This window comes from Crotalus tigris, unplaced genomic scaffold, assembly GCF_016545835.1.
Source record: "Crotalus tigris isolate CLP2741 ecotype Arizona unplaced genomic scaffold, ASM1654583v1 scf7180000024398.1132909, whole genome shotgun sequence".
Lineage (NCBI taxonomy): Eukaryota > Metazoa > Chordata > Lepidosauria > Squamata > Viperidae > Crotalus > Crotalus tigris.
The window spans coordinates 719,884-743,582 of NW_024100566.1; the positions used below are offsets into that span (position 1 = coordinate 719,884).

The following is a 23,699-nucleotide window of genomic DNA, read 5'->3' on the forward strand; positions in this document are numbered from 1 at the left end:
ATTTAGTTCATGTGGTTGTTTTACAGCGGTGTGCAGTCTGACACTTGGTCCTTTTAAAACATACCCTTAACCATAGGCAAATAATACAAGCACATAGGAAGCAATTAGATAGGAGTCTCTGCTGGATACACATGCATTGTTGCATTCACCTTTTAGCAAGGAAGGGAATGCATATTGAATAAATGCATTTATTAACACTTTTACATAGAAGGGGCAAAACAAAAGTGGAGGGTTCTGCATTACCCCATAGTCCTAAAACCCAGCGCCTAGGGTTGGTACCCTCCAGGTACTACCATCAGCCAATAAACTGATTGCAATTACGAGAGAAAATCCGTCAGTGGCAGCAAGGCCGTAGAGCCGCGAGCGCAAAACTGCTTTAATCACCGGCTTGGCGGGAGCGCTTAGGGCTGGAGCGCGCGGGGAGGAGTCGTGTTGTGGCGCGAACCGTTCAAGATGGCTGCGGAGAAGCTGAGAAGTAAAGTGGGCGCTGCTTTCAAAATGCACGGCTTGGTCCTCCGCGCGTGAGTAATAGAAAGGAAAACAATTCCCAAAAGTCTTTAATCTGAATACCGGTTAACATTCTGAATGGCTGTTTCTGAGTAAGGAAACTATAAACTATGTTTAACGAAACACGATGTCTGAACCAAAATCAAACCGTCCGATTAATGTGTTGACTGAACTAGGCTAATCTGTTAAACCATCTTTTGCTTTGCTTCCTCTTTAACACTGTGGCTTGTTAATTTTGATTTACAGTGTAACGTGTACTAATGCGCTATAACTTCTCAAATATAACAATTAAACTTGTATGTTGCCCTCCTCCCAATGACTCTGGGCAGCTCCCAACTACCCAGTTAGGAGCTAAATTAACTAAAATTAAATTTTTTAAAATAAAATAGAACCTGGCAAGCGCAACAGACCAGATGGAATGTGTTCAGAAGAAACAATACAGCAGTGACATTATACATAAGTACTTAGAGCAATGTTTCCCAAACTTGACAATTTTCAAATGTAGGGACTTCAACTCCCAGGATTCCCTATCCACTTAAAGTTGTCATGCTTGAGAAACACTGACTTACAGTGCAGTACGTTTATTTGCACTTATCAGACTTATTCTAAGGCAGTGATGGTGAACCTTTTAGAGACCAAGTGCCCAAACTGCAACCCAAAACCCACTTATGTATCGTCGGGTGCCAGGTGAATGTGGCTGATTGTGTGGGCGTGGCCCATTGGGTGGATGTGGCTTTGGTGGCAACAGCAGACTGGGTGGGATTAAAAAGTTCAATCAATCAATTCCAACTTTGTGAGAGATGGGAGAAGTTGAAATTGATTGAACCTTTTTTTTTTGCACACGGTGGCAGAGGCGTAAAGCGAAAAGGTTTTATAAAAACCAGCTGAAGGCCTAGGACTGGGGCAATGGCTTGTGTGCCCACAGAGAGGGCTCTGCGTGCCACCTGTGGCACGCATGCCATAGGTTCGCCACCACAGTTCTAAGTAATGCATTTGATTGCATCTCTTAAGATGTTGCTGAGTGTAAATTCCTTTTTGAATACCTCAGTTGCATGTTTAATCAAAAATAAGTCACAATTAATTCTGGACATGAACCAGTTAAATACAATATAGCCCAGTGCCCAGTGCTCTTCAACATCTTCATCAACGATTTGGATGAGGGGATGACACCAAGCTGGCAGGAATAGCCAACACTTCAGGAGACAGGCTTAAGATACAGAAGGACCTGGACAGACTTGAACACTGGGCACTATCTAACAAAATGAAATTCAATGGTGAAAAAAGTAAGGTTCTATATTTAGGCAAGAAAAAACAAATGTACAGGTATAGTATAGGGGGTACCTTGCTCAACAGTAATAACTATGAGAGGGATCTTGGAGTCCTAGTGGACAATCACTTAAATATGAGCCAACACAGTGCTGGGCTGCATTATCAGAGGGACAGAATCAAGATCACATGAAGTATTAATACCATTTTACAATGCCTTGGTAAAGCCACACTTGGAATACTGCATCCAGTTGTGGTCACTATGATGTAAAAAAAGATATTGAGACTCTAGAACAGTGGTTCTCAACCTGTGGGTCGGGACCCCATTTGGGGTCGAACGACCATTTCACGGGGGTCGCCAAACGACGCAGTCTGCCATTTTTTCCCCCTTTTCCTTAGCTGTGCTACTCCCCTTTATTCTATTGGCTTTTGAAAGCCAATAGAATAGACTCTCTTGAATAGAGTCTAATTCTATTGGCTTTCAAAAGCCAATAGGAATTGTCCAGGCTGTCTCTGCCCTGCTGAGCCTGCCAAAAGTCCCAGTCTGCAAACGGTGCTGCCCCAGTTGAGTAGTCCTCGACTTACGACCGGTTGAGTAGTCCTCGACTTACGACCGGTTGGGGGTCATGGCATTAAAAAGGTTGAGAATCACTGCTCTAGAAAGAGTACAGAGAAGAACAACAAAGATGATTAGGGGACTGGAGGCTAAAACAAAAAGGAACGGTTGCTGGAATTGGGTGTGTCTAGTTTAACAAAGAGAAGGATGAAGGGGGACATGATAGCAGTGTTCCAATATCTCAGGGGCTGCCACAAAGAAGAGGGAGTGAAGCTATTCTCCAAAGTGCCTGAAGGCAGGACAAGAAGCAACGGGTGGAAACTAATAAAGGAGAGAAACAACCTAGAACTAAGGAGAAACTTCCTGACAGTTAGAACAATTAACCAGTGGAACAACCTGCCTCCAGAAGCAGTGAATGCTCCAACACTGGAAGTTTTTAAGAAGAGACTGGACAGCCATTTGTCTGAAATGGTGTAAGGTTTCCTGCCTGAGCAGGGAGTTGGACTCGATGACCTCCAAGGTCCCTTTCAACATTATTATTATTATTATTATTATTATTATTATTATTATTATTATTATTATTATTATTATTTATTAGCATAGTATAGAGTGGATTGAGCCCACTACAAATAAGTTTGTGGTGTGATCTTTGGAAATAGGGTCCACTGAATAAGTCAAAGTGCAGTAAAAAATTGGTAAACATGTTTTGTAAACACAACCATAAGAATTTTGTAATAAAGATATTTAGAAGTTCAAGATTTTATTTTCCAAATATATCTTACCTTGTTTGCCATAGTAACATTTATGGTTATATGCACATAACACATTTACCCAGAGTTAATTTAATTGGTTCACAAAGACAGTTGCCCAGACTCATATGACACATTGACTGTAAAGTAACCACATTTTGCCTAACACCTTATGTCAAGTTAAATTATGACGGCAACTAGTGTTTAGCATGTTATACAAATACAGGTAGTCCTTGACTTACAACAGTTCACAACTGTTCAAAGTTACAATAGCACTGAAAATAATGACAAGTGACTTATTTTTCACACGACCAGCAGCCTGGCAGATGGTTCATATTTATGATGGTTATAGTATCCCAGGGTCATGTGATCACCTTTTGCAACCTTCTCACAAGCAAAGTCAATGGGGAAGCCAGATTCACTTAACAACCATGTTACTAACTTAGAGGCTGTAATGAATCACTTAACAACTGTAGCAAGAAAGTTTGTAAAATGGAGCAACTCACTTAATTGTCTCACTTAGCAACATAAATTTTGGGCTCAATTGTCGTAAGTTGAGGACTATCTGTACAATCTCTGTGTTAAACTACAATCTTTATTGTCATTGGTAGTAAAGTTGGTAGCTGACTAATGTTGGTTGGAGCTGCGATGGCAATTAACAGAAAAAGTGCAGAACACAAATGGAGAAAAAACACAAATATCCTGTTATTGATAGTATATTTTTGAATATAACTATTTTCCAGTTAACATTTTATAAAATTTCAAGACAGACCTCAGTTAGTAAACCAAATATAGACCTACATTTTAGAAAATGCCTCTTCAAAAACTAAATGTTTCATATCATAAGTGCCTGTGACTTAGATATTGCGCCCTTCTGAGTAAATCAAAGAAGTTTATACTTTCTGCATGAAAGCAATGATACATGATCTTACATGAGACCTGCCATTCATTAAGAAAATGTCTACAATGTAGAACTAAATCATGTTGGACACACGTGCACATGCACGTGCACAGTGTTGTATGGAATGTATTGGTCTAGAAGTTAAAGCAGCATGCTAGACGAAAGTGGAGACTGAGTTTTAGACTCACCTTAACCGTGAAAGCCAACTGGGTGACCATTGTACCAGTCATTCTCTCAGCGCAACTCACCTCAGAGAGTTATTACTGTGGGGAAAATAGGAAGGTATGTTGGATATATTTGCCACCTTGAGTTATTTGTAAAAATAATAAAGGAGGGGATACAAATAAATAAACACAAAGATCTGAAATCAGAAAGCAGTGGACAGCTCTTACCTAGGCAATGATACTAACTTTTATTTAATGATCCTGTTATACTTGCAGCTTGACAAATAACAACTCTTCAACATATTAATGGAAAGTTGAGTGAAACAAAATACAGTCATAAGCTAAGTGCCTCCACATTTATCTTTGAGAAATCGAAACAACTTCTTGAGGTCATTATCCATTCTCTAAACCAGGGGTGTCAAACTTGCAATATCACGTGATGTGTCGTGACTTTTTTTTCATTGCCGGTAATGGGGTGGGCGCGGTTTTAGCATGATGCATCAGGCCCGCGGGCCGGCAGTTTGACACCCCTGCTCTAAACTGTGGCTATTATCAAAGCTTTGTGCAAATTGAAAGACATGATTAGTATTCTATCAGTGAATTGATCTGACCACCGCAACATATTATCCATATTTACTGTAGAGAATATTAAGCTGTGACTATCTAGGAAAGATAACTAGAATTATCAGAGTGGCTAGAAAAATACCCCAGATGATTGAACTGGAAAAGTTTTCTATTAATATTTTACTCTTTTATAAGTGTCTATCAGATGCTTTGGGGAAGTAATCTGAATATTTATTACTAATCAGGGAGGCTACAAAGTATCTCACAGAAGCTCTTCAAGAAGTTAATGAAGTGGAACTAGAAGACATGATAGAAAATATAATTGATGCTGTTGAAAAACAGTCTTGTAAGTAAACTTTCAGTTTTCTTAACGTTTGAAAAAAATTCTCTTAATTATTGGAAGCACCAGTGCAGAACTGTGGTGTTCATCATAATGTGTGATATATTATGTGATCTATCATATTGAAAGCTGCTGGCCTGTCTGTCCTACATAGTGGCTATTACAGTCCTTATACCAGGGGTGTCAAACTCGCCACGTCACGTGTCGCAACATATCTTGACTTTTTCCCCATTACTGGAGCTGGGATGGGCACGGTTTCGGCATGACGCATCCAGCCCGCAGGCCGGCAGTTTGACAGTCCTGCCTTATACTGTATATTGCAGAAGATTCCTGGTTTTTTTTTTTTTTTTTACCTTTGGGCTATTGAGTTTTTTGGTTTATTTAAGATGTTCTAGAAGGTTTTATATGGATTGTGTGCATCTGTGAGCACCAACAAGCAGTCAGAAAATATGATGAAAATTCCTTAATCTCACAATTCAATCACAATTTCAACTAACATTATAAAGCTAAATCCAGAATTGTTAGGGATTTTCTGGAAGCTTGGCATGAAGACAATTCTACCATCAATAAACACTTAGAAACAAGCCATATTTACACAACTTTCAAAAGAGACAATAAAAACTTTAAGAAGGAAACAAAAAGACCAGAACACGTCTTCTCCAGTAGCCAACACCCAGAAAAATCGAGGACAAGGCAACCAGGCAAACAATCAAGCAGAACACAATTTTATTTTTATTTATTAAATTTATATGCCACCCATCTCACTTAGAGGAGACTCTAGTGGCCTACAATCATAAAAACAGACAAAACTTTAAAACAAATATTAGCACCAAAATTGATATAAAATTGACAAGATGGGAAGGAAAGGAACAAGATCACCAAGGAAGAAGATGGGGTCTTATCTTAGTCCATTAATCACTTCCAGAATGACAGGCTCCCATTGGGGCCCCAGACCAGTTTGCAGAGCCAGATCTTCTGGCTCTTTCGGAAGGGTTGTAGTGATAGGTTTACTCTCTGCGTGTATATATCGTAGCTTGTCCTGTCAGTATTTGGGGGTGTGTTTTCTCTTTGGAAGTTTCTTAATTAAAGTATTCTATATGTATAACTTTATTTTGAGCTTTGAGGTCATGCTTTCTAAATGTTTGCAATTCTATCATGATTTACTTTGAAGAGATTTAATACCATTTAAAATGATTTTTTTCTGTCTCTAATTGCATGGACTCAGCTCAATATTTTGGAATATTCTTTTCAGTGTCATGCAACATGATTGAAAGGTCCATGGTGGAAGCAGCAGTCTTGGAGTGCAGCAGATCAATAGATGAAACATTGTATGTTAGCTTCCTTTATTTTAAAACAAATACCACCAGGAGTTTTTTGCAATCACATTGTTAATTGTCCTGTGTCTGTCTCCCCCTATTGATTTGCCATGTCTAGAAGCATTATGGCTTAAACCAGGGAATATAGATAATAGTATTTTAAAAGAAACTTGTTTTACAAGATTCTGTATAATTTTGTAAATACTAATGTGGTTTTCTGTAATACCAATTATTTTGTTTGCTCAAGGGCTCTACCTTACAATAGACTCTACAATATAAACAAGTATTGTGTTATGTTACATACTGTTTTAAATATTTTTAAGATGCTACAAAGATCAAGTCGGGTCATTTCTTGAGTTGGCAAAAGGACCAAACAAATTACTCTTTAATTTATAAGACAGCTATATAATCACTTTAAAAAATAACTTGAAATAGTATCTAATTAAAATGGAATGCAAAATGATTTATTTATAAATGTAAAAACTGATAACACTATGGTAGAATTTTTCAAAGGTGTATTTTTATTGCAGAGAACATATTTTCAACATTATTGGAGCTTTTGATATTCCACGATATATTTACAATTCTGAACGAAAGAAATTTCTCCCGTAAGTTTTTATTATATAATTGTTAAATAAATTGAATTTCAACTACTTTAAAGTTATGTAAAATTTATTTCCTATTCCTTTAGAAGAAACAGTTTTATTTTAAACAGTGTTTTATTTCCTTTTAAAAATACATTTTTTTACCCAAGTATAAATTTATTTCAGCCTTGCTATGACCGACCACTCTGCACCTAATTTATTTGGCTCTGCCAGGGATAAAGCAGAATTGTTTCGTGAACGTTATATCATTTTGCAACAGGTAGGAAAAATGGAAAGAAATTTTAAGTTCACTCAGTGCTTAATCATAATATAAAGGTTTTTGAAACTGTTCAGTTTGAGAGAACGAGTCACCAAGAATCTAGCTTACTTCAAGGGAGACTTTTATTCTGATATTTATAAATTATTATTACGGTCCTACATATCCTTGCTAGGAACTGTCTTAGATATTTCTTATGAATGTAGATCAATTTCTGGGTAGTAGTTCATGGGTTATTCTGTCATTGAGTTCTAGAGATTAGCTGTACTATTCTGCAGTTATTTGGGTTTCCTCTACAGGGGTGGGATAGTCACAGCAGGGCTTATTCAACAGTCTTTCTCTGCTGCCTTTTATGTTTGGAGTTGGATGAAGTCTAAAAGCCACGAAAGACAATTCTTATTCTGAATAAGAATTTGAGAGTAGTGCTGCCTGAAAACAAATGCTGAAATCATAACTTCATATTACTTTTCTTTTTAATTGACTCATATTTATTATTGTGCAGAGAACCCATAGGCATGAATTGTTCACACCATCTGCTGTTGGCACACACACAGATGAAAGCAAAAGTAAATTTCAGGTAAAATCAAAATGCTAATGACACACAACTAAATTGATCTCAATCTTTGGAGTAATCTTCCCCAGAATAATCTTTCCTGCAAGATGTTTTAGACGGTATTTCCCATAAATTTAAGCCAGGGTGGGAATGATTGGTGACATACTTCAATATTTTGGGAAGGCATTTGATTGGACAAAGCTGCTTTTAAATTTGGGGTGATGTTTTATTGTGCCTGAAGATCTACTGAAGGCTTTGAAATAGGGGACTATAGATGGGCAAACTTTTGGTGCTTGTGGGCTACACATTGAGGAGTAGCTGAGGACTGCATAGGAATGGGACTATAAGTGGTTGGAGAGTAATTTGGGGAGATCTATTTGACATTGTATCTCATCTAAAAGTGCAGGTTTTGCTTTCAATTTTGGGGAATAATTGAGATTGGATGGTTTCCAAGGGCCAGAAAAAGTGTCTTAAAGAGGTCAGGTGTGAGCCACCTTTAATGTTCTTACTAATTTGGTGTCTCTTGATTCCAGCTCAAAACTGTAGAAACACTCTTGGGTAGCTCTGCCAAAATGGGGGAAGTGATTGTTCTTGGCATGATCACCCAGCTTAAGGAGGTAAGCTGTGTGGTATCAATGATCTGCTGTGCCATATTCTGATGGTAACAGATAGGATTTGTGTCAGTTGACTAGGAGAGAGAAGAACATTATTCCTAAATACTAACATTATTTATTGGTTGGTTTTTTTCCTGGCTTTATGATTTTTACAAATTTTTACAAATAATTCAAGGCAGCAAACATATCCAACACAACTTCCTCCTATTTTTCCTCCAACAACAATCCTCTGAGGTAGGTTGGGCTGAGAGACAGTGACTGGCCCAAAGTCATCCAGCCACATTTCATGACTAAGGAGCATTAGAACTCACTGTTTCCTGCTTTCTAGTCTAGTGCCTTAGCTACTACACCAAACTGATGAAATTAATTATTGTTAAATAGATGTTGGGAAAAGATAGGAATATGATCTTACCTTGTGAGCAATTATTAAAACTGCGTTTTAATGGTTTTTTTTTTCTAATCCTTTCAAGGGAAAGTTTTTCTTGGAAGATCCTACTGGAGTAGTGCTATTAGACCTTAGTAAAGCAATATCCTTTATCTATATATACAATACAAACAGAAGCCTTATCTTTTATTTAAATTAAATTATAAGCATATTTTGCATTATGGCAGCTTAAGATTTTCATCTAATTAGATGTTAAATGATAAGTTACGATTCATGGAGATAAGGGTTCTATTTTTAATATTACATTGGGATAGATAGCAACATATTTTTGTGAAACCTTAATTTTGGCTATCAAATTTTGTGCTATTGCTCAGTTTGTTACAAATGGTTATTTCTAACTGGTTTACTGTTGTCTAATATTGCCCTTAACTATTAATACCAGTTCCACAGTGGTTTATATACAGAGTCATGTTTTGTTTTAACAGAAGGTAAGAGTTCTGTAATGGACTGTATATATATAAATTGTGTTCTAGTTTAATAAAAAAATAAAATGAAATAAAATATATTGTATATAATCATTTTTGCTAGTTTAATTACACTACTTCAGTAAAGTCTGATTGGTGATCCAGCATGTTTCAGGGAATCTGATCTATAATTCTGTTCAATTCATGTAACAATTATGCTTTTTCCTGTCACATATAAATCACATACAGTATAAGATACCCATAACAGTAGGTTTCAGATATTGCATTAAGCCGTAAGCCATATTGTGAGGTATATGGTTTGACTTAGTAATTCTAGCCATTTATTTTATAAAACATTATTTATGTTTCACTGTAATGAATCATGGCTTACTTAGTTAGCCATAGTTAAACAAGCCATAGCTTAATGTGAACTTAACCAGTCTATATTGTAGGTGACACTGTAGAGTATACATATTTGACAGTAAGAAGATTCTGTGCTACTTCTATATTTGAAGTTCTTGTTCATGCTTTAAATTTACTGTTTTTTTATTGGAAAAGAGGCTTGAATACAGAAGTATGAAAACACCTATTTTTCTGCTCAGTGGAGTTTTATGTAACTGGTTCAAGAACATACTTGCTGTACTACATTACATTTCCTTTCTGAGGAAAATAGCAAATCCAGTATGATAGCAACATTAAAATGTTCCAAGAATATAAAGGTTTTGTGAACCATTTTTTTAATTTCTCTTTTCATTTTTTTCTTTTTACAACCCTGTAACCCTTTAATTCAGGGTAGAATCGGGGCGATTGAATTGCTTAACCTTCCAAGTGAAAGGTGAGCATCTTCATCACTAGGTCACCACATTGCCCTTTTATTTCTTTTTTTAAATAATAGTTACATATTATATTGGTTTTGGTTTGTTTTCTGATGTTGGTCGTTTTTCCACTGACCAGTTCACTCATTATGCTTAGTTATGCTTAGGATATTGTTCACAAATTTTCTGTGATTTGCAAAATTTAGGGTCCCTGAAACCCTTTTATGGGTTATGTAAAATCAAATGAATAAGTATTTTAAAATGTATACATTTTAATTTTCAATGCAGATATAGCCCATTTAAACCAATGCTCTTTGGGATCCTCAAATCATTTCTAAGAAGGTAAAGGGGTAATAGTAATAGTAGTAAAGTTGGAAGGGACCTTGGAGGTCATCTAGTCCAACCCCCTGCTCGGGCAGGAAACCCTACACCATTTCGGACAAATGGCTGTCCAGTCTCTTCTTAAAAACTTCCAGTGTTGGAGCATTTACTGCTTCTGGAGGCAAGCTGTTCCACTGATTACTTGTTCTCACTGTCAGGAAGTTTCTCCTTAGTTCTAGGTTGCTTCTCTCCTTGATGAGTTTCCACCCGTTGCTTCTTGTCCTGCCTTCAGGTGCTTTGGAAAATAGCTTAATTCCCTCTTCTTTATGGCAGCCCCTGATATATTGGAATACTGCTATCATGTCCCCCCTTGTCCTTCTCTTCGTTAAACTAGACATACCCAATTCTCGCAACCGTTCCTTATATGTTTTCGCCTCCAGTCCCCTAATCATCTTTGTTGCTCTTCTCTGTACTCTTTCTAGAGTCTCAACATCTTTTTTACATCGTGGTGACCAAAACTGGATGCAGTATTCCAAGTGTGGCCTTACCAAGGCATTGAAGAGTGGTATTAATACTTCACGTGATCTTGATTCTATCCCTCTGTTAATGCAGCCTAGCACGGTGTTGGCCTTTTTGGCAGCTGCAGCACACTGCTGGCTCATATTTAAGTGATTGTCTACTAGGACTCCGAGGTCCCTCTCACCGTTACTACTATTGAGCATGGTGCCACCTATGCTGTACTTGTGCATTTGGTTTTTCTTGCCTAAATGTAGAACCTTGCTTTTTTCACCATTGAATTTCATTTTGTTAGTTAGTGCCCAGTGTTCAAGTCTGTCCAGATCCTTTTTGGTCCCAAGACCAAAATGTTTGAGAACTGCTGCTTGAGACTAACCTACTGCCAGTCATGACTGTACACTGTGGATTCTAGTAAGCTGGAAATAATATCGTTCTGTATTAGGTTATGAAAATCATTTTGCAAATTACAGGGAATTGTTTATACATAATATTGCTTTGCCAGTTCACAAGGCTTTAGGAGAATATATTCACCAGTTAATCATTTGATGGATAAGTATGGTATGTGAATGTTCCTATTAACTATAGTTCTACTATGAAATCTTAGAAGCAAAAACAATGTATTTTGGATGAGTTTACAACTGAAGAACCTTTGAGTAACTGGTTTTGGGTAACTGTTTTCAAAATATTCTGATTAAATTTGATCATTCTGATTAAATCTCTCATTTTGTGTGAGAGACTTAGATTGACACGATAGTTATAGGTATTGTTTCTCCTTTTGAAATAATGATAAACATACTAGGAACTTTGCTTACTGTATTCCACAGGCTGGTATGAAGATGAAATATTTCATGTCACTGCTTTTGGATTTCCTCCTATAGAACCTTCTGCCACCACTAGGTATTTTACTTATTTCCAATAACCTCAGGAGGGATGCTTATGTGTTTATGGAAGAAAAAAATCAGCAGCTACGGACATGAAAATGGAGTAATTGTGGGGTAAAAATCCCAAGGTTTACAAAAATTCTTGCAAAAGAAACTTTAAGGAGGATGAGATCTTTAAAAAAGACAGTCCCATAATTATTTAACAGGACAGAATACTGATTGAGAATTAAAAAAAAAAGTGATTTAGAGGGGGAATGGATTACAATGTGGTAGATAGAAAAAGAGAGAAGTAGAAACAGGTAAGGTATACAGTAGAAAAGCTTATTCGACTGATATGCCGTACGTTTGTACTATATTTTTATTTAAAAATAACTACTCAGAACTGAAGAAACTTCTTTTTTTTTTTTTATTAAAAGTTTTATAAATTTTACAAAAAAAAAAGAATACAAAACAAGAGACAACATATACAAAAAAATAAAACTAAACAATACATATAAAAAAAAAAAAAAACCCCACCCCTCCCTTCCCCCCCCCTCCCTTCCCCCCCCCCTGAGCTTCCCAGAGCAGAATATAGGCTTAAAAAGTAAAAATAAAAATTAAATTAAGAAATTTATATTTATATATATAAAAAGATTATCTATAATATATATAAAAATAAAACTTATGAAAAAACTATATAATATTTTTGTATACCCAATCTAAATTGTATAAATTTTATCCATTTATCCCAAACAGCAAGAAACTTCTCTTGCGTTTGCTGCTTTAAGAAAGCCGAGATCTTTGCCATTTCCGCCAGATAAGCTACTTTAAGAAACCATTCCTGCAATGTAGGCAAGGATTCCTTCTTCCAATATTGTCCTACTAACAGCCTAGCGGCTGTAATCAAATTTACCATCAATACAACCTCCTTTGTATCACAATCTGTAACAATACCTAACAAAAATAATTGCGGAGTAAATTTTACCCTCCTTCTAAAACTTCTCTGGATATTCCACCATATTTTGATCCAAAATGCTTTTATCTCTCTGCATGACCACCAAATATGATAATAGGAAGCCTCCTTATAACCACATCTCCCACATTTGGGTTGCACGTCAGGGTACATATAAGACATTTTTTGTGGATCAAGGTGCCATCTATAAAACATTTTATAAAAATTCTCCCTTAAATTCTGTGCTTGTGTAAATTTGACATTTCTCACCCAAATTTTTTCCCAGGTGTCCAATGAAACTGGCTCACCAAAATTCTGCGCCCATCTTATCATACAATCTTTAATTAGTTCCGTTTCTGAATCCAATTCAACTAAAACCGCATAAATTCTCTTAATGTGGGTTTGTCTTGAATCCTTCACTTGCTTGATAAGATTTTCATCTTCTCTAAGAAAACCAACCTTACAATCCATCTTCCATCTGTCTAATAATTGCCTATATTGGAACCAAGAATAAATAAAGTTTTCTTGTGCTAACTCTTCCCGTGATTTTAATTGCCAGTTTTGTCAATCCCATTTAAGTAACTGTCTGTAGGACACCATATCCATTTTAACCCCTCTTTTTATTGCTTCTATCGCATGCCAAGGTATAGCCCATAATGGTACTTTGAAATCACTTTTATAATATTTTCTCAAAATCCTAAGTAAAGAGATTCTTAAGATATGAGATTTAAAAGCCCAATCCATTTTTTTATTGAATATTAAATAGGCATGCCACCCATAAAGTAAGTCCCATCCCTCTAGATAAAGTATCTCAGAGTTTGTCAAATTTACCCAATCACTGATTAGTGTTAAAACCACCGCATCATAATATAATTTCAAATTTGGTACCTTAAGTCCACCCCTCTCACGGAAGTCTTGCATAATTTTAAACTTAACCCTTGGCTTTTTCCCTGCCCAGATAAATTTATTAAGACCCTTCTGCCACTCATTTAAATTAATCTCATTTTTCAAAATTGGTAACATTTGAAACAGAAAAAGAAACTTAGGTAAAATATTCATTTTTATCACTGCAATTCTTCCCATGAGGGATAATTGCAACTTCTCCCAATTCTTCAAATCCTTCTGTACCCTGACCCACAACCTTTCATAATTATTTTTAAATAATTTTACATTAGAAACAGACAACATCACCCCCAAATATTTTACCTTATTAACAATCTCAAAAACCGTCAGGTTAGTCAAAATCTGCTTCTCCTGACTAGACATATTTTTAGGTAAAATTTTGGTCTTATTTACATTAATCTTGAAACCCGAGACCAAGCCATAATGATGAATCAACTGTAATAAGTTTACTACAGAATAATCAGGTTGCGACAAAGTAACAACCAAGTCATCCGCAAAAGCTCTTAACTTATATTCTTTTTTATTAACATATATTCCTTTAATTTCCTGAGACTCTCGAATTTTGATCAATAATATTTCCAATGTTAAAACAAACAACAATGGCGATAAAGGACACCCCTGTCTAGTACCTTTCTCTATTGTGAAAACCTCCGAGAACTGAAGAAACTTCTTGATCAGAACTGAAGAGACTTCTTGGATGAGAAATAAAATGCCTTCAAGGAAAAATGAAAGTCCAGTTCAATTGCCTTTTGAAAAATCACCTTTGGAATTATTTTTAAAATGTTTCCAGATTCAAAATTGAGAGTTGCCCATAATCACAATTTGGGAAATCTGAGATTGTAATGTCATTAAAATTGGATATGAATAACCGCACCCTATTATTCCCCCCAAAATAAGCTTGCAGCAAAAATGAATTTTCCTGCTTTTTAATTTTGGAGTGAAACATTTTAAAATAACTATTAGAGCAGATTATAAGGCAAATAAAGTTGATTTCCCTTTTTCAAGTTGGAAATTTTATTTATTTTTATTTTATTTATTAAATTTATTTCCTGCCCATCTCCTTACGAGGCAACTCTTGTGGCAGCAGTTTGGTCAAAATGGCTTATGACAGATTGTAATATGGTTCCATGAATTGGGAATACAGGTGATTAAACAATATTTAAATATTAGAAACTTTGTATAATTAAGTGAAGGTGAATTGTGAGAGTTGGGTTTATTTTTAATGTGTAATATACAGGTAGTTCTCGACTTACAACAGTTCATTTAGTGACCAAAATTAAAATGGCATTGAAAAAAGTGACTTATGACCGTTTTTCACACTTACACCACTGTAGCATCCTCATGGTCAAGTGATCAAAATTCAAATGCTTGGCTACTGATTCATATTTATGACATTAAAATGTCACGGGGTCACGGAATCACCTTTTATGACCTGACAAGCACTGTCAATGGGGAAGCCAGATTCACTTAACAATCGTGTTACTAACTTAACAACTATGGCGGTTCACTTAATTACTGTGGCAAGAAAGGTTGAAACATGGGGCAAAATTCACTTAACAGCTGTCTCACTTAGCAACAGAGATGTTGGGCTCAATTGTGGCCATAATTCGAGGATTACCTCTACTTCATAAAATAAAGAGCAACCTGATTGCATGATTTGAGAGAAGTATGAGCTTCAGTACAACCTGTAAATATTTGTTTATGCTACAGGGCATATTATGGCAACATTAACTTTTTTGGAGGGCCTTCTTCAACCTCTGTAAAATCTTCTGCAAAACTGAAACAAATGGAGGAAGAAAACGAGGATGCCATGTTTGTGTTCCTTTCAGATGTTTGGCTGGACCAAGCAGAAGTTTTAGAAAATCTCCGTATTATGTTTTCAGGTAACCCTGTTGCTCCACATATATGGGCTAGATTTCTCAAAGGAAAGGCTGAAGTATTCCAAGCTGTTCAGTTTATGCAATGAAACAATTTAAGAATTTTTTTTTTTACTCAAGTTTATAATATAGAATTTTGATCTTTGAGTGATATCTGCTGGTAGTAGAATCAGGCAAGGAGTTTTATCTTTTTGCAGAGCAGATCATCACATAATACATTTATAGAACTTGCTCCACGATATGGTTAGCATGCCACATTTTGTATCTGATAATTATCTCAGAATATTTAATTATGACTGCCCAGGTTTTATTTATTTATTTATTTATTTATTCACCCTTGAGCTGCAACTCTGAAGCTGTGGAAAATGCTTTGCTCCTGTCTCTAGCTTCAGGTTTGGAAATGGTTGAGGATGGCTGCTTTTTTGACATTTGAAGTTTCCAAGAAAGGAGACTTTCCTTCCATAATTGGGCAATACTTAATGCACACAAATTTTGGGTTTACCCTCAGCTCCACAATTAAATACCTGTGAATCATAGTTCATTTTCCATTTGTGAACTGACAGCCTTTTTATATAGTTCTCAAAGAAAATTAGTTCACAAAGCAAGGAGACATATTAACAGCTTTTAAATATGGTGCTAAAGTAGAACGCTACTATACAGAGGTAATGAACTATTAAAAAACAATTGCCTAGAGGCAAAAGCATTAAAGAGGCATTGTCAATATGCTTTAATATTTTCTAAAAGTGTTGGTTGCTGGGCAAGATGGACTTGTGATTCAGCAGAACTCTTAATACCTAACTTAAGTAGTTAGCCTGAAACTTTTAATAAACTTTTTGCATGTAAAGAAAAGCATATATTTCAGCCTCAAGTATTATTTATTTGTTGCCCTTCCTTAGCAAGTGCAAATTTGTCCAGGTTAATTCAACAGTTACCTGACTGTTTTCTCAATTCAAGGCTTATAGAACAAACTAACCTCAGCTGCAAGGGCGAATGAAATGAATTGACAGGCAAAAATAGACTTACCATTAGAATAATACTAAATATTGTTTTGATATGTGAGATGGATGCAAATTTTGATTTTTCCTCAGTGATGTTTTATATCATTCTCAATGGAGAAGAGCTTTCCTACAAACGAAATATGAATAATAGTCCTTGTTTCTCCATCTAGGTTACTCGGCCATGCCTCCAACTTGTTTTTTTTTCTGTGGGAATTTTTCTTCTACTCCATATGGAAAAAATCAAATTCAGTCACTAAAAGGTACTTGAAATCCATCAACTTCCTGGTTTTTTTTTTTTTTGAATAACTAATATATTATTTTATATTTTATATGTCAGTTACATATGAATTTTCAAGACAATAATGCTTATTCTTTATAAAAGTATGGTTTATATTTGCCTTCTGAACCCCAATGGGGTTATTTTTCTGGTTTGTTTTCTAATCCTGAAATGAAGATTGCAAGAGGAAAAGAAAAGAACTACCGTACAGTACTTTTTTTTTATTTCTTTAGGTTCTTTGAAAGCCCTAGCAGATATAATATGTGAATATCCCAGTATCCATGAAAGGTATGTTCCATAGTATTTGCTTGGTGAAAAAATCTTTATAGAACAGTTGTATCTCACATTAATCACATAGAAAACATCCCATGCAGAAATTTATTCCAGCTATAAATATATATATAGACTTAAACTGAGCTTAATATATTTTGTAAAGTAGCTAAAAATTCTACTGAAACAATTCTGATGAGTATTGTATTAGCTGGGAACTGAAGTTACAAAATCCAGAAGTATTATGACTTTTTCTTCATCCGTCAGACTTGGAGGCCATGAGAGTGCATTGTGGGTACGATAGCAAATGATAAAAATATGTGTGACATCATACAAGGGCCCTAACTGACGTACTTGAGCTGTATTCATGATATCTATAGGCATGTCAACATTTTGGTGTCCTGGTGTGTGGTAGATGCTGCTACTGGAAGCTGCATTCAGTTTAACTCCTTCATACTTTATTTTGGAAGTTCTGGTTCTACTGATGAGAACTCCCAGGAAAGTTGCCTAATTCAAGCCAAATATTGTTTTCCCCAGCTTCTGAAACCCTAATTATCTTTAATAACATTACACTAAATTTTAATGAATATTTCATTTTATACCTGCCAGCAATACTAAATCAAATGTATTCATTCGTTATTTGTAGCAGTCGATTTGTATTTGTTCCTGGTTCTGAAGACCCTGGTCCAGGCTCCATTTTACCAAGGTACATTTTTGACCTAATATTTATAACAAGATTATGTCACTGAAGGATGCTTTGACACATATACTTTTTTTAGGCCACCACTTACTGAAAACATTACTGAAGAATTCAGACAACAGGTGCCATTTTCAGTTTTCACAACAAATCCTTGCAGGTATTTGTCCCATTTAATAATAGGGGGTTTCCTCATTGGGCACAGGATTGGAGTAAATGGTCACGAATATGCTCCTATTTTATTTATTTTTTGGTGATGGTATAAAAACACTGGCATTCCATGATAGGTGGAATTTTGCTCCATAATGGGAATTTGAGCTGTTTGTTGCCAAATGTTGATTTCTAGAAGTCCAACTTCCATTTCCCCCCTCCCAAACCACAAAAATGGACTGAAACTGCTATTTGAGGATACATTAGGTAAATTTAGGAGTTCAACAATGTAATCTGGAAGTATTTTTGAGGTTGCAGGTACATAGAGACCACTTACAGTACCTCTATTACTTAACAACAAAATCTATATAAAAATTTGGGACAGAGCTGCTGGCATATTGGACTTAATGGTAAATTATCTTTGGTAACTAGAAAACCCTCAGAAGAGATAAAAGTTGCATTTGTTACTTTCAGAGTCCAGTACTATACACAGGAAATAATAATCTTTCGGGAAGACTTGGTAAACAAGATGTGCCGTAACTGTGTTCGTTTCCCTAACAGTAGTTTGGATATTCCTAATCATGTAAGATCAAAAAAACATTCAATATTTTGAAATAATCTTTGGGTTGAGGGATTTTGATTGGCTAAGAAATTGAAAGAAGTATGTGAGTTCTTACTGATATGTTACTGTTTGGGCAGACAACATCCAACAAGTTTACAAAGATTTCATGGAAACAATGCAGAGAAAATGAGAGACAGAATGAAACATGTAACTTAGTGGAATAACTATATTAAAAGATAATATGCTCACTAAAATGGAGAATAATTTTCCCAGCAAAGAATGATTCATTGAAATATTCTGCAGCTATTCATCAGCTCTGCAGGGTAATTACTCTCATTTAGATGATGTAATTTTAAGGGAATCTCACAATACTACTCAGAACAGTGTTCTCAAGTTCGTTCAAAACTGAGGGAATTGAAATAAATCCTAGATCTGGTTCTACAACCTGTAAACCAATCAGGTATATTAACAAACATATTTTACTGACCAACAAATAGGACAAAATCAATTTTGAAATCTGTAATTATTTATTTGCAATAATTCATGGTGAGTTGAGGGGTCATATGTTTGGAAAGAATTGTAACATCAGTTTACCGTCATATGTAATTTAATAGCTCTGTTTTTTCACCTTTCAGTTTGTAAAAACTATTTTATCACAAGGACATTTGACTCCATTGCCTCTTAATGTCAGCCCTATCTATTGGGCCTATGACTACACCTTGAGAACTTACCCTTTGCCAGATCTGATTGTTTTTGCTGACAAATATGACCCATTCACTGTAACCAACACTGATTGCCTTTGTATAAATCCGGTAAGATCGTGCTTATATTTTTCCATCTTCAAACAATGATGAAAACATGTTTCTAACAAGCAAAATATATTAGAAATAACAAAGCTGATCAAATCCCAGACTAACAAATCATCCAGATAGTATCTATCATGGATTTTTGTTGTTCTTCTCATAATAAATACTGTCTGCATCATTATGAAGCATAGTCGCATTTTCTGCCATTAAAAATAATCTTTCTGTCATAGCATCCATCTTATTTTCAAATGTTTTAAGATAGGCTAAAAATTATTTATTATAGACAGAAAATAAAAGAAAAAATTAATTTGTAATGACTACTATCGTATTAATTTTCATTAATAAAGTGTTACTACATGATGTATTTGAACATATTTAGAGGTGTTAAGTATGTATTTTAAAATTATACCTAAAGAAAAGGCATATATTCAAGAAGATGGCATGGATGAAAATTTTTCCTATGCTGTTTTTCTTAAATACCAGGGATCTTTTCCAAGGAGTGGATTTTCATTCAAAGTTTTCTACCCCTCGAGCAAAACTGTTGAAGACAGGTAAGGTCACTTTTTAAAGAAAAATTACTGAGTATAGAAGAACATCTAATTTACTGTTCTTCATGCTGTCTGATAAAAACAGATACAACTTGATAGTTGTAGAGTTATTGAATAAATATAACTTGACAAAATAAATTATCACCATTATTTTGTATCACTATTAATGTCTATGTAAAATAAATATGTGCTTTTATATAGATATAATAATAAGAATTCAGGAATAAGAGATAACTAGAACAGTAACAAAGAAGGGGTTATTGTGCTGAAGGGCACAGCTCTGACAAGGATAAGGTAATGAGACATCTTTTTGCAGAAAGGATTTCCTTTCAGACTGCACGGTGTCTGTGCTCAGAAGTAAAGGTAGCTTGTCTTTAGTTCATATTTGAAAGTGCTATAAATAAATGCAGATTTGGTAATATGGAAGCAGTTACAGTTAATAAACTGATATTGGACCAATGTGGTAACAGTGGCTCATGTTAGCTAGGTAGGTAAAATGTAGAAAACTTCCAAATACACCTTGCAGGCTATTAACTATATTTGACATAACTGAAGAGCTAATGTATACAATACTGGGATATAGTGACTTAATTTCTTAACAACAAGCTGTTCCCAATAATATCAAGCTGAGCATGTTTGGGGAGGGTTCCCAATGGATCTGGAATTCTTCTAGGGCAAAATGATTCGTGTATTCATAATTGTATTGGTGTAAATTATTGCCTGATTAATTTTCAGGCTCACTATAACCCCTTAAAAAGCGGATGGACATTATTAGGCCTTTGAGTTGGCTTCTGCAACTTAAGCATCTTCTTGAGCTATCCAGTACCCTAATGTAATAGAAAAGGGAGGCAAATGATTGTTGATGTCAGTCCTGAAAGTCCTAAATCAAATTACAAAACTATCTCAATAGAGAAATTGAAACTTAAAAAACAGAATACTCATTGTGAGCATGAATAAGTAAATATAATTCAGCCTGTTTCTGAACTTGATAATAGTAGAGTATTTATCCTAAATACATCCACAGAGTGTCACCTAATAAACAAGATTAATGATGTCCTTTCGCTAAATACCCTAGAGAAATTGTATTTTGGCATGACTAATGATTTATAACTATACCCAAATTAGATATACTATGGGACCGCTTTAGAAAGATACAGAATTTGCTTGACAGATTGTTGAAACCAAGCAATCAAAACATGGAACACCAATTCTGTACCAGTTATTAAATCGGGGCTTGAGCTTTATAAACAATTTGGAGCCATTTTACTTAGGCTACTATTAAGCAGACCCAATTGGATATTTTTCCTCACAGGTTTTTTATGTAGTGAACCTTGTACTTTTAAATAACAAGTGGCCTTAGTGTATAAATGTTGAAGTTTTTTTTTAAAAAAACCTGTGTTTTCCAGGTTTGCTTTTCCTTCCATCTGGTTTGAGTAATTGAATTTAATATAGTGGATTATTCTGTATTTTTAAATATTGTTATCTGATTTTTGAAAGTTATGTTCCAGGACAAATATATGTGTGAATAATTCAGTAAGATATATAAATAAAGTCTGTTTTGTATTATCAAGTCTTAATCCTTGATGTAATCTCAGACAAGTATATAATGGCACTTACACTTAATTCTCAGTGCAGAGGATAAAGAAGTACTCTTTAAATACTTTAAGAAAAGTACAATGTTGGTTTCAAAACTGCCAATGCTGTTACAAGTAAAGTTAACATTGTTTTTGTTTTAAATTTTCAGCAAACTCCATGGTCTCTAAATCTCAATCAGGAAGAATAAGCCAAAGTTTGTGGCCTTAAAATGATTGAAGTACTACAAGTGTTTCTTAAAATTTAGGATCATGACTGTAACTACATGTTATTGCTAATATATCTTATGTATTATATATCTTGTAAATACCTTTTTATATAATGATGTTCATTCATGTGTCACATCTTATACTTCAAATAATTTACAAAAAAATGTTTTCTACTGCTCCTCACTTCCAAAATATTCAAAGCAAAAATCTATTTAATTTTCTTCTAATTAGTAGTAAGCAAGTAACATGAATATTCTTTAGAACAAATATACAATTTTAAACAGGACTGTATATGGGAGGAAATACTGGCCTTTAAAAATGACCAAATTAAAACATCCCTATCCATGTTATGCAACCAAGATGGAACATCTAAAATGGAGAAAAAGTCAACTATCACTGGTTTTATAACTTTTTAAGACACCTGCATACAAACTGTTCGCTATAGCATTTTAACCATTTCAGTGGCTCAACTTTTTCTCCTTTATGAACTACAGAACTAGTGTAATATCCTTAAATATTAAAGCAGCTATCCCAAACTCCAATGCCTCCAATTTAGTTAGAACTACAACGCCCAGAATTTAAAGGCATCATGACCCAAAGTAAAAAAGCTAAAATCTACAACTGATCTGAATTTAGAAGAGCAATAAAGGCTGTTGCTCTTTTCCTGTTGTAAAGTATCAATAATGTCTTAAAAGGAAAGATGTTAGAAAATTAAAACAATTTTTCTTTTAAATGAAAGAGGATATTGCCCAGAAGTTACTTGTACATACCAACAGCATGTTTCAGGAATTATTCTGATAGAAGTTTAGAAAGGATCACACACAATGGAAGTCTTAAGTTATTTTAAAATATTAATGGCCTTGAGTACATTTATATACTATTAAAACTCTTGTTCCCGTAACCTTTAGCTGGGCGAAACAATGCATCAAACTTTTTTATACATGGTACTTCAAATGGGCTAATTTAAAGTATGCACCCAAACTCCTGACTCCATGATTCCCATGGAATTTGAATGTGACAATTTTTATAAAATATTTTATGGCAAAAATTATAAAGCTTTTTGTGACATATGTCATAAAACATTTCCTGTGATCAACTGCTATGTTTGACTATGCTATATAGTTTTACTTTTAAAGAAGGTACATCTTTGAATATTTCCTTGGAATTTGTAAAAAGTTTGCAATACATTAAAAGCTCTGCCACTGTTCAAAAGCATTGAGGAATGTGCTATGAAAATATCTCTGAAATGTTGACCCAGTAAGTCATGGGCTGTCTAGTAAGCTATATAAGACGGGAATAAATGTTAAGTTATTTGCTGAAAAAGTGCTTTCATGTTGGATTACGAGAGAAATTCGATTGATGGAACTTGGGTATGATCCTCTCCAACTTATCAGCAGTTTGCTTTTGGCCATCACAACAGGTATGATAGCTGTAATGGCACACTGAGCTAAGGCATGATTACCCAAGAAAAGTTATATCTACTGCTTACAGAATTGGTAACTACATCTGCTTATTCTTTTCTGTCTGGGCCCTGCGAGTATGACCACCATTGTGCCAGCCAAGGAAAAGTGGTATTTGAAAGAGCAGATGCAGTAGTTGTTCCTGATACCAGCAGCTTATTTCTTGCCTTCTAGGCATACAAGGGAACTGAGGGCTGGGTCTACTCTGCTGCACTATCCCAAAAATGTTCAGGGGTAACAAAACTTAATAATGTTTGTACTCTAAGATGACTTCTTAGACTTCATAGTAATGTGGGAAAGAAATAGAATAACATAGAATAAAGAAGAATAAATATAATAATAATAATAATGAGAAATCACTAAAAGCAAAAATCATGTGTCTGCATAATCTCTGAAAAGAAAGCTGTTAGCAAAAGCTGTATTAACAGTACGTGAATGACCTAATGCATATTTAGAAACATTGTATAAAAGTAAAAACTGCCTTCATTGTATTCCCATGAGAAATGGAGCTAACCTGTGAGAAACTATCTGAATGTTACACAAAGTAGATTCCGTATACAATGTAAGATTCCATCTATGCTTCCTTTGTTCCTGAGAAAAAGAAACCTATAAAGCTTTAGTTTAGACCCTCTCCCTTGTTCAGAA

General features: G+C 34.9%; 1 protein-coding gene across 2 annotated transcripts; it reads left to right on the plus strand.

Moving 5' to 3' along the window:
• The first annotated feature begins 443 nt into the window (after nucleotides 1-443).
• POLE2 (DNA polymerase epsilon 2, accessory subunit) lies at nucleotides 444-23,444 on the plus strand. Of its 2 annotated transcripts, XM_039329509.1 has the most exons (20): nucleotides 474-521; nucleotides 4,420-4,532; nucleotides 4,953-5,053; nucleotides 6,300-6,375; nucleotides 6,894-6,971; nucleotides 7,134-7,227; nucleotides 7,727-7,801; nucleotides 8,311-8,394; nucleotides 8,862-8,918; nucleotides 9,216-9,264; nucleotides 11,717-11,789; nucleotides 15,318-15,490; nucleotides 16,653-16,742; nucleotides 16,993-17,047; nucleotides 17,676-17,735; nucleotides 17,809-17,886; nucleotides 18,351-18,459; nucleotides 19,074-19,250; nucleotides 19,728-19,795; nucleotides 21,537-23,444. In XM_039329509.1, the coding sequence occupies exons 3-20, from the start codon at nucleotides 5,014-5,016 to the stop codon at nucleotides 21,553-21,555; spliced, it is 1,455 nt and encodes a 484-aa protein (XP_039185443.1). In that variant the 5' UTR covers nucleotides 474-521; nucleotides 4,420-4,532; nucleotides 4,953-5,013; the 3' UTR covers nucleotides 21,556-23,444. The 2 variants fall into 2 exon arrangements, with proteins under 2 accessions (XP_039185442.1, XP_039185443.1); XM_039329508.1 differs by lacking the exon at nucleotides 4,420-4,532 and having other exon boundaries at nucleotides 444-521.
• The last annotated feature ends 255 nt before the right edge of the window (nucleotides 23,445-23,699 follow it).